The 12,161-nt window shown below is 36.5% G+C and overlaps 1 protein-coding gene across 2 annotated transcripts in view; it reads left to right on the forward strand.

The window, feature by feature from the left end:
• LOC142341977 (putative phosphoglycerate kinase) overlaps nucleotides 1–12,161 on the forward strand; it is a 55,839-nt gene that overhangs the window by 16,843 nt on the left and 26,835 nt on the right. Inside the window, exon 2 of one of the 2 annotated variants that reach the window (XM_075393186.1) lies at nucleotides 9,724–9,939. The exons of the other annotated variant lie outside the window; for it this stretch is intronic. Coding sequence (XP_075249301.1) covers nucleotides 9,756–9,939 — 184 coding nt within the window. The 5' untranslated portion in view covers nucleotides 9,724–9,755. The remainder of the gene's footprint in view (nucleotides 1–9,723; nucleotides 9,940–12,161) is intronic. 2 annotated transcript variants of the gene reach the window in all.

The raw sequence follows: 12,161 nt of genomic DNA on the forward strand, positions 1-12,161 counted from the left end.
TGGTTTGTTGGGCTACTTATGTTTTTTTCTTTTGTCTATTTTGATGTTCTGATTTCGGCAAGGTTAGGTAAGAGATTATACTGAACGACGAGTTGAGTCGTTTCCGGTATTCTACCGGCTATTTTTTTAGCAGAAAGCCAGTTTGTTCATGACATGAATTTTGACTTCTTTCTTTTCGAGCTTTTACCTCCGTTATTGATTGTTGACTTCTGTTTTTGAACATTGGGTTTTAATAATAGCTTATTTTTTAATGTATAGAAATTGGTAACACTCTGTAATTCAATGTGAAGAGTTACAAACACGTACCTACCACCCCCCCCCCCCCCACATACCTACCCCCCCCCCCCACGTACCTACCGCCCCACCTCCCAAGTATCTACCTACCTACCCCCCCGCACGTACCTACCCCCCAACCCACCTACCTACACCCCCACCACCACCTACCTGCCCTCGCCTACCAACCACCTCCCCCTCCAACCAGCACCTACGCATACCCCTGAACTGACAAAATTTTAACGCTTTTTATGTTTTATTGGTCTACTATTGTTGTTATTTCTAGTGTTTTTTTCGATATTCTGTTTTTGTCCAAGTTAGGGTAGAGATTACTTTGCACGACGATTCAAGTCGTTTCCGGTATTCTACTGGCTATGTTTTTTTTAGCAGAAAACAAGTTTGTTCATCACATGAGTTTTGACTTCTTTCTATTCGAGCTTTTACCTCCGTTTTTGACTGTTGACTTCTGTTTTTGAACATTGGGTTTTAACAATAGCTTAGTATAGCAATTGGTAACAGTCTGTAATTCAAGGTGAAGAGGTCAATTTGAGAAAATTTGATCGCATTTAACTACCCCCCCAACGTTTCTACCCCCTCCCCCGCAACGTACCTACCCCCACCCCACCTACCTACACCCCACCACCACCTACCTGCCCCCACCTACCTTGAGTATGGCTTATCTTTTTTTCAAGTCTCGCGCGAATGAACAAATATTCAGACAACCCCCCACCACCACCAGCACCTACCCACACCCCTGAACTGAAAAATTTTTAACGCTTTTTATGTGATATTGATCTACTATTTTATTTTCAGTTTTTTTTTCGATATTCTGATTTTGTCAAAGTTAGGGTAGACATTTTTTTGCACGACAATTCGAGTCGTTTCCAGTATTCTACCGGCTGTTTTTTTATGCAAATTTTTCGCTTGAGAATTTTGCGCTTTGCTTCTAGAACATTCTTTGACTTCTCAAGTAACTTTTTCAAGCTTTCGTTCATCATTTTTGAGTGATCTCTATTGCTCTGAAGTAAAGCTAATATAAAATCGGATGCAGAATGGTAGAGTTAGTCATCTGTAGCGCAGTGGTTAGTGGCTGTGGCTGTGGATCGGGAGGTCAGTGGTTCGAATCCCGGCCGGGGACGCCGCTCAAAAGTTTTTTGCACCCATAAAGAAAAATTGATCTAGGCGACAGCGCCTGTGCCTCGCCTGTCGTTCAAAAGCAATTCTTCAGACAATTGTCGGTTTATGTTTTTGTTTGTCGTCTGACGCTCTTTTTCGTTTTACATTTGTTCACACAGCAAAGCTGAAAGTCTAAATTTTCTGAATGACTTCTTCCTATCACTAAAGATATTCACGCGCGTGACGTCATTTCTCGCTCTCTCTCTCTCTACCAAAAATTTTTTGCGTGCTTAGATTTTGATCACAAGTGACATACCTCATTCAATAAAATGATTTTTGCACTTCAAAACTCAATTTTAATTTGAATTTGTTCAAGTTCAAAGGCTCTGGTATGTGCTGTAAAGGTCCCTAATAAGAGGTCTCTGCCGGATGAATTTTTGACAAGCTTTAGCTTTATTAATTTATTGCTGAATGTTTTTTACCTAGCTTTTTGAGAGGCGTCGATTTTCAATTTAGATCTGTCCGTTTCTATCTTTTTTATACGGCCCGCAAATCTATTCTTTCGCAGGTATTCTGGCAATCCGCAGGCTATTTTTTTCATACCATTCATACCGCTAGTTTCGAGAGAGAGAGAGAGAGAGAGAGAGGGAGCTAGAAATGGAGGCGTACAAAATTTTTCTCTAATCGAGCAAATTTTAGTTTTTCTAGCAGCTTTTTTGGTTTTAAATATTTTTGTTTTAGAGAGGTTTGACTAGACTATACCGATAAGTTTGTATTGATCGCGTTTTAAGTTTTTTTGGTTAGTAATAAAGGTTTTATGCGAGGTTTTCCAGCTATTATGTGGTTTTTTAAGGCTATTTTAAATCTTTTTTGCTCATCTTTTTCCTTTCGTTCATTGGGGACTAGATAGACGCCTGTTGCTCGGTGGACTATAGGTGTCAATTGTTTACAGGTTTTTTGGCATCTGTTTAAGCTGTCAAATAACTAACAATTAAGTCTTTTGAAACTGGTTCTTTCAGTTGTTATTGTTATCTTTTAAGTTTATTAGACCAATACGTCTTTTTTTCTTGTATCCAAGTTGAATCTGAATTAACGTTTCTTTTTGTGTTTCTATTGAGTGGTGTTAATTTGTACAAGATTTTGAAAACAGTAAAGTTTTCGATGGCTGTTTAATTGCTCTCAAACGAAGTTTGTAGCAATTATAGTCCTGTCGGTCTTTTTTTATGCGATTTTTCGCTTGACCAATTTTTTGTCTGACGCTTTTGCCCTTTCGTCCTCAAAAACGGGATAAACAGGTAATGCCCCGTGGGTAACAAGTGCTCTAAGAGCCTTTCAGCTCTGTTTCAGCTCAAACTGTTTTGGAGGCTTATACTTATGGTGTGAAGGGCGATTCTTAGAGGTTGAAGACACCCCCACTGTTGACCCCCTCCCACTATTGACCCCCCACCGCGCTGTTTCCCCCACCCCAGTGCTGCCCCCAATCAGCACCGGGTTCAACTCCCCCCCCCCCCCCCCCCCCCCGTGGCTAGCTACTGGCGAACAACCGCTTGCTCAAAACGCAAATTTATACTATTTTGCAATTTTTTCAAGCTTTTTGAAGATGTTTGATTTTTTGTTTTTCATCAGCCCTAGGTGTCAAAGAACTGCCTCTATGGTTTGAAAAAAGGTTACTGAGTAGTTTCTAGATTAAATGGAATGTCTTGCAAGATTTTAACATCACAAATTTTAGCATGTTTTTGATATTTGCCATTTTTTTCCAATTTTTTAAAATTAATAGTCATTATTCACATTTTTTGAGCCTATAGGGTCAAAAAAGCCGCCGTTAGGGTTTGATAATAAGTTACTGGAAAATCTTTGTTGGTCATGGATTAATTTTCAACTTTTTAATATCACAAGTTTTAGCAATTTTTTTTTATAAAACTTGCAATTTTTTTTACATTTTTTGAAATCGCTGGTCATTTTTTAAGTTTTTCTAGCCTCAAGAACCACGGAATTTCCTCTAGGGTTTGATAATATGTTACTGCATAGTTTATAGATGTAATGGAATGTTCTTCAAGATTTTAATATCACAAATTTAAGCAATTTTTTAAAAAAAATATTTGCAATTTCTTCGTGTTTTTGATTTTTTTTTCCGGCAACAGAGGCCCTGGGGCCTCCTCCAAGGTTTGATAATAAGCTTCTGCCTTGTTTCTAGAGTTAATTGGATTGTGATCAACATTTTTATGACTCCAGTTTTAGTAATATTTGAATAAAATTTAAACTTTTCAAATTTTTGGAAAGTTATGTTCCAAGCGTATGGATCTTTATGTGATAGTAAAATTTTTTGAGGCTTGAAACAGGGATACTGGATTGTCTCTTGATTTAAGAAAATGGTTCTTAAGATATTAATGTCTTGAATTTCAGCAAGGTTTTGTTAATTTTTGCAATTTCCAAATTTTTTCAATGTTTGTCGTTTTCTGAGTTTAAAGACCATTACTGGCCAAAGAAGTCTCGGAGATGGGTTACTTGACAGAACTTTCGAGACAACAATTTTTTTCTTTTTTATTGCGAATATGAAAACTTTTTTTTTTAATTTTGCCTTTTCAGTTTTTTTCTGTATGATTTATTTATTAACAAGGTTAGAAAACTAGAAGTTGCAGTGTCGAATGCAGTTATGGAAGATATTGCTGTCTCCTTCTCTCTTTCGGTTGGGGTTCCTTTCCTTCTCTTTCTTGTTCACGTTTTATCTCTCTCTCTCTCTCGCTCTCTCTCTCTCTCTCTCTCTCTCTCTCTCTCTCTCTTGTTGATTCCGCACTTCAGCTGCTGTTAGGTGGCGTAATGTCACCATCTCTGATCCTCATTATCAATGAGTTATAGTTGAAATGTATTCTATCATAATGATCTTATAGGCACTGTTAGGAAACCGTAGTTGCTCTCAAAAGCAATTTGTAGCAAAAATAATATTCTTGTATTTCTTTTTATGCAATTTTTCGCTTGACCGATTTTTCGTCTGACTCATTTGACTTTCGTATTCAGAAACGGGAGAAACAGGTAGCGCCCTAAGGTCACTAAACCGCGGCTAGCTGTTTACGAAGCCAACCGCTCGCCGGTCGTTTGAGAGTAATTCGACCGACGTTAGTCGGTTATGTTTCTTGATTTCTTCGGGCTATCGTTTTTCACATCTGTTCACAACATATTTACTTAATTTTGGAGGTCAAATTAGAGTAGTGATTTTGGTCACCCTGAATTAGGAAGTGGAGCCAAAAAGCGAGTGGTTTTTTTGGCGTAAAATTTTTTACTTTCTTTGTTTCAAGTTGAGTGAGAAAACGTTGTTTGAACAAATATTCGCTTTCTCGCATTCTTTCTTTGAAATTTAAATACACTTAATTTTCCTTTATTGTCTTGTACATAATTCAATAGATGAACATAGCCGAACAGAATCAGTATTATGAAATTTTAAACATTTTCCTTAATAGGGTGCAGTTCGGTGCCGTATCAGAAAATTGATTATAGGTCAACATTTTCAGATGGTTTTTCAAAGACAGTTCCTTAATAGGTAACTTAATGTTGTCAAAGGCTGAAATTAATATTTTAGCTGGTATTTACTAATGGCCAGTCTCATTGGCGCTCTGGCGAAGAACATTGAAGGCATTAAACACTTTTCTTCCGTAGCTAACGTTTTTAATAGCCGCGAAGCGATAGCGGCTATTAATGGGGACATCGTTGTTTTTTTTATAATTCGTCGTCTCCATCCATGATTCTCACTACCTGACTTCTTGGAGTTGACTTTTTCAATGATTTCAGTAACTTATAATGCTTCGCAGTTAAAATTTGTGTGCGTGACGTTTTTTCTGCGTTTAGGCCAATTGCGTGACTTACCTCACTCAAAAAATGACTTCTGAACGCACTTATGGAACTTTAATTTTTATGAACACTTACTAGTTAAAGATCAATAGTGTGCATCTAAGTAATGCCATACTTATATGGCCTAATTCTTGCGTAATAGTCTTAAGTTTTTGAATTGGAATATCAATTTTGAAGAAGCTCTTTTAGGACTTTTTCCTTATAGACCGTATGTGTCATAAAATTGACAGTCCGAATCTAACCCAAAAAGTCTATTGGTCTATTTAAGGACTGGTGATCTATCTATCTATCTTATTTCTTTAGTTGTTTCAATTCATGGAAGGCCACAAGCGTCTATCGTGGCTATATTCTGGCAATCTGCAGGCTATGTTTTGATTTTGGGACTACTTGTTTTATCTAATGATACTATTTTGAGTTGAGCCCGTTTTTAAATTGTTCCTGATGTCCTATTGCTCAAGATTATAAATGATGTGTCTCACTTTGATTAATAGTGAGGCGTAATTTAAGCTAATTATGTTTTAATTAACGTTTCTAACGACTTAGACACTTGTTTTCGAAATTCTCTTGATTTTTAACCATTTTGATAATTTTTGAAGTTCTTTTCTGAACTAGCACTGTTCTTTACTTTCAGATCTCCTTGGCTCTTTAATATGGTGCTTGTCATTGTTTTGAATTCTTTTTTCGACGTTTTAAGCGGCATTGACATGAGTTGTTCTAGAAACATCTGTTAGTTTTTCGAGTTTTGCCCACTTTTTGTCTAGTATCATTGATGTCAGGATTTGAGATAAAAGCTTTTATACGCTGTTGGATAAGTGATGCTTTTGGTTGTTTAAATATCTGATTTTTTAGTGACGGGTTCATATGATTATGATGACATGTTGAGTGAAATCGGTTTTTTTTTCAAAGTTCCTTTTCTGATTTCCGCGTTTTGCTTTGTTTCGATTTTTTTCTGCATAGGTGGTATTTACTGTCTAAGGTCCTGAACTTTGAGCGTATGCTGAGCTTGGATTTTTCAGATTCAATGATCTAAATAATTTCTAAAAAATGGTGAAGTGTGATAAAAAATTGTGAAGTGAGATTGTTTTTTCGTTCTTATTTGTTTTAGTTTACGCTCTATCAAATGCTTTAATTTTTTGTGTTTGTTTTGTTGAAGCCTTTTTCTATTGAAGTTGAAACTCGCGTCTCGAATTTAGAGTTGTTCGGATTTTTTTTCAGTATTTGTCTGGTTATGCTACACAACGTCCCGATCATTTCAAGTTTGCTTTTTGTTCATTCATTCATGCTATTTTGACTGAATTGCGTGCTTAGCCTCGTTTTTTGCTTTTATTAGAGTGAGTTTTTAATTCGTTCGGGGGTTTCGGTCAATGTTACTTACCTCACTCTCCACTCAAAAATGACTTCCACGCTTTCAAATTGACTTTCGCTTGCTTTAATTGAAGGTGTCATGGATAACCGAGGATAACCGCCGCAATTGGTTTCAGGTTAAACAACAGGTTCTTAGTCAAAATATAACACGTCAGCGTTTAATGAAAAGAAGAAATTTCTTTTTTGGTCTGCAGAGACTGATCTATTAGAGACTGCAGAGGCTATCGCGGCTATTTAATTGCAATCTGCCAGCTATGTTGCTTTGCTATATGCTACCCTTAGTCAAACTAGTTTCACTATGTGCAAACTGGACTTTGGTTAATGGGTCATTTCTTCCAAACTTAGTCTGTTTTATTGTTTGTTTCGTTGTGAAAAAATTATATCAGCGGAATAAAGCAATATCGCGATTGTGTTGATCAATCTTTTTGTGATACTGTTTGACGCTCATTTTACTTTTTTCAAGCTGCAAACATCAAAAGAGCCATTTTGATCTTTTCATGCTACTCTGTAGCAGCTTTCAGGATCGTGAAGTCTTTTGCTACACTCTTTGACATTGGTTTTTAGTTGATTGTATAGTGAGTTGGTTTATTACAGCTGCGAAGCTGTAAGCTGAGCGTAGCTATATTGCGGTGCTCTTGGTTTTTACAGTTCAAAGAATTTGAATTGTATTGGGGCGCTGTCTTTTTTTTAAAGATCTGTTCACACATTTTCATGATTTTTGAAGTCAAATTGGAGTGGTGATTTTGGTCACGCCGAAACAGGAAGTGGAGCGAAAAAGCGAGTGGTTTTGCGGCGTGAATTTTTTTCGCTCTAATTTTAAAGTAGAGTGAGAAAACGGCGTTTGAACAAAAATTCGCTTTCTCGCTAGTGCTTTTTTGTTCACATGCGGCAATTTCAGTTTGGTTTTTACTTTTTTTTCGATTTTTTGGATCGGATTTTTTTCCAAATTGTTTTCTCAATCCATTCAAAGTTCATTCCAGGTCTAGTTTTTTTTGTTTAGTCAATGAAAATTCTTTGAATTGTACGTCAGGACTTGTCCTGCTATGTTTTTTTGTTTCGTCGTCTGACGCTCTTTTTTCGTTTTACATTTGTTCACACAGCAAAGCTGAAAAAGTCAAATTTTCTGAATGACTTCTTCCTCTCACTAACGGCATTTGCGCGCGTCATTTCTCACTCGCTTTAGCGAAATTTTTTAGGTTATTTGCGTGATTAGATTTTGATCATACGTGACTTACCTCACTCATTAAAATGACTTTTGCACTTTAAAACTTAAGTTTAATTTGAATTTGTTTAAGGTCAAAGGAACTCTTATGTGCAGTAAAGGTCCCTTATAAGAGGCTTTTGCGGAATGAATATTAACAAGCTTTATTAATTCATCGCTTAATGTTTTTAGCCTAGTTTTTTGAGCGGCGTCGATTTTTTTTCAATTTAGATCTGTATCTGTTTCTATCTCTATTATATGGCACGCAGGTCTATTCTTTCGCAGCTATTCCGGCAATCTGCCGGCTATGTTCGTACATTTATTACCTCACTCTTTTAGTCCAGTGAAGGTTTCTGTAGGACACAACCGTTTCAATTCCACTGAAGTGCACCTTTGTAATGGCAGTTGATAATTATAGGGCTTCTCAACTGTGATAGGAAAGCAATTTCTTTTTTTCAATAGTGGTCTGCATATTTTTTTCACTTGCTTCAGTGACTTCATCAAAATTTTAACATAGCAAACCAGACTATTTCGCAGTTTTATTCGGCAGTCTGTCGATAATATACAGTGGCAGAAAGTTTGCAAGTCATAGGTGGAGAGGGATAAGGAACAGACCCATTATTTAACAAGTTTGAAATATAGTGATATCTAGGGAGTGCATATACTTTCTCAAGTGTAAAACGTCGTGGCTGTTGGACTAGTGGCTGTGTGTGGGACACCATTGATTGAGGAGTTTTGAGCTTTACAATCCCGGCAACTGAGCAGCGTAAATTAGGATCTATGGTAAAATTTATGATAACAGGTCAACTTTTTTGTTCTAGCGTTCCTATGTTATAACCCCTTAGTTATAACCGCTACAATCGGGCGAATTGTTCTTAAACAACGATTGATTTAGATTATAGCCTTTTTAGGTTTGAGTGGGATTATAAACTCCAGCTTTGCTGGCAAGGGCAAGTGGTTTTTATTTATTAATTGTTAAGAACCCATCAAAGTGCATAACATAAATAAGCCTTCAAAGCTTTTAGGTGTCACAGCCCACTACTACACTGGTAACCTCTTCAACTCAGGTCACTCCAAGTGATAACTCCACCTACACAGTCCCTCTTCCTCTCCCTGATTCTGGCAGAGTGGTGAACAGTGGGGACAACAGCAATAGTGGGATACGTCGGTTTCAAACAAGCAATACCTCAATTGAGAACAATCTCAGCAGCATGACTGCACTCTTGGACTGATCTATTGTTCTATTCTCTGGTGGGAATAGTGAAAACAACTACTATACTTAACAATAGAAATTGACCATGTGAAGTTGTTATTCGTATCGCTTTGTGTGAAATCACAAGCCGTTCAATACCATAAAAGAGAAGCGTTATGAATGTGTCGGTTCAATAAAATTACCCTATTAATGCAATAAGTAATGGCAGTATTCAATAACGTTGGTTGGAATGAAAAACTGATAGAAGTGAGATTTGATCCAAAATACTTTGGTCTCTATTCTGTTTTGTGCTCCAAATTGACGCATGCTTTCCTCTTATTTCATCACTGGCGGCATTAGAGATGGGGAACGGTTGAACTGAATAGAACCAATGGTTGCTTTTGTTGTTTGTTTTAAAATTCTTTAGTTCTGCAACAAAGATCAGTAATGCCTAACTTTAATGTCAGTCTTTGCTTCTTCTCATATAGTCCAACTTTCTACGAGCATGGTGTTAGCGATATCTTTTCGGAAGTTTTTAATATGCTTTCTGCTGCTATTGGCGTTTCTCTATTTGAACCGTAACTCCGAGGAGTTGAAACCGAGATACAAACTACTTCGCAGCATTCTTGCTCTGATGATGAATACACCACTTGTTGTGTATATGTCATAATGGGGGTCTTCAGTGTCGGATTCTTCTTGCAACTAAATCCTTTAAGGTGCTTGGATTACTTTCAGATGTGATTTTGTGTACTTTCATCCAGTGAGATGGAGAACTGCACTGGAAGTGGAAAGCAGAGAGTTATAGCACTAATTGACATGGACTGCTTCTACGTACAAGTTGAGGAGAGGGATAAACCCAGTTTGAGGGGAAAACCATGCAGTGTAGTACAGTACAAGCCTTTCAGGGGAGGAGGAATCATCGCCATCAACTACGAGGCAAGAGCCAAAGGTCAGAATACAAAATGTTTTGTAAAATTGTCTTTCATTAATTGCTTAACAACAATTTGTGAAGTTCGTTTTAAATTACTTAGTTAGTTGCTTCAGTGACTTCATCAAAATTTTAACGTAGCAAACCAGACTATTTCGTAGTTTTATTCGGCAGTCTGTCGATAATATACAGTGGCAGAAAGTTTGCAAGTCATAGGTGGAGAGGGATAAGGAACAGACCCATTAGTTAACAAGTTTGAAATATAGTGATATCTAGGGAGTGCATATACTTTCACGAGTGTAAAAGAATTGGGATTGTAATCGGGCGCTCATTTTTACGAGCATTGGTGGGGCGTATTTTTACGACTTGAAAAGACTCTATGGTTTTCTTTTGTTTTTTTATGAGAGCGAGCGAAAAAAACCGGTAGCCCAGGGAGTGAATTGAGTTTGAAAAAGTTGGGAGAAAAGAGGGAGAGGTTAATTTGCTCATTCCTTCTTAAAACGGAGCAAAAAATGCAGGTGTGCAAAAGTTTTCGCTGAGAGCGGTAATTTTGTTCACGTGCCGCTTTTTGAAGCTGTTCTTGTTAATAGCCGCCTTCATCTTCTCAGCCGGCTATTATAGCGCTCCTATTTTGTTTTTTACAATTCAAAGAATTTGAATTGTATTGGGGCGCTGCGTTTTTTTTAAGATGTGTTCACACATTTTTCGATGACTTTGATCTTTCAAAACGGGATAAACAGGTAAAGCCCAGCGGGTATTAAGTTTCATTAGACGCCCAAAGGGGCCTTCAGTAACCCTTCAAGTGCTTAGAGTGGTGCAGGTGCTGGGATGGCCTTAATTGATGGTTAAATAGTCATTTTTTAGGAGTTTTTGGGCTCAAAATGTTGGCAATTTTTCATGTTTGTGATTTTTAGAGTCTTTTGTATGATTAGCCTTTGGTCAAAGTTTTTGAAAAATGATGAAGGCCTTTTGCAAGACAAATTTACTTGTTATGACCATTTTATGAGATATATGTTTTGGTACTACAAATACAAACACGCAAATTGATATAAATTTTTGCAATTTTCTTCAAGTTTTTGGAGAATTTTTGTGTCATTTTTTGAGTTTTTCCAGCTTCAAGGGCCAGGAAATGTCCTTTTTTGGTTTGATTATAGAGCACTGTATGGTTTCTAGTAATAATCGATTGGTTTTCAACATTTTAATGTCTCAAAATTTGCATTTTTTTTGATAAAATCTGCAATTTTTCCAAAAGTTTTGTCAATTTTTGATGTTTATCCTTTCTCAAGTGCCAGAAAACCTATTCCACGGTCTGATCAACGTTACTGCATAGTTGTTAGTTTCAATGGATTTGTTTTCAACAATTTAACTTTTCAAATTTTAGAAATTTTTTGATAAAATTTGCAATTTTTGCAAGTTTTAAAACATTTGTCTTTTATTGAGTTTTTCTTGCCTCAGTAGCCAGCTAAATTCCTCCAGAGTTTGATAGTATGTTATTAGATAGTTGCTAGGGGATATTTGAACGGTTTTGCAACGTTTTAATAGAATGAATTTTTTTTTTTGAAATATGAGATTTTTTCTAAAAATTATTGCCTATCGATCTTTGAGCCAATGAGTTTTTTATTGCTTGGAATTCGGTTAATGGATAGCCTCTAGAGACACAGAAATAAATCTGAAGATCTTAATATCACGACTTTTAGCAAAATTTCAGTAAAGTTTGCAATTGATTTCTTTTAAGTTTTTCGGTCATTTTTGAGTTAATCGATCTTCAAGGGCCAATTAATTTTTTCAGGTCATGCAGATATAATACTGGACCGATTTCAAAAACAAAAAGTGATTTTGAACATATTTTTGAAATTGGTATATTTAAAGAGATGAAGTTTTGCCTAAGGTGTAAAAGCTTAGAGTTTTAGTAATGAGTATACTTTTGTTTAGTTTGTTTGATTGTTTTAGTTTCTCAATTTTTTTGAGATGATTTTGTTGTTGTTTTGGCTGGCATTGAGCAATTGGTCTGCAGGCTGTGTACTTCTAAGTGTTTCTTTCAATTCTTTGAATTGAATTTCAGGACTTGTCCTGCTATGTTTTTTTTTTTTACTTCGTCGAACTTTTTTCGCTTTACCCATTTTGCCGCTTTTTCGAAATTTTGCGTGAAATCATTTTGACTTCTCTAGGCTAGTTTCACTCTCCTGTCATTCTGCTCAAAGTCGTTTTAATCAGCAGCTGCTCAGCAAAGCAAGTCAAAATGA

The sequence above is a fragment of the Convolutriloba macropyga genome, chromosome 1 (assembly GCF_964194025.1).
Source record: "Convolutriloba macropyga chromosome 1, txConMacr16.3, whole genome shotgun sequence".
NCBI lineage: Eukaryota > Metazoa > Xenacoelomorpha > Acoela > Convolutidae > Convolutriloba > Convolutriloba macropyga.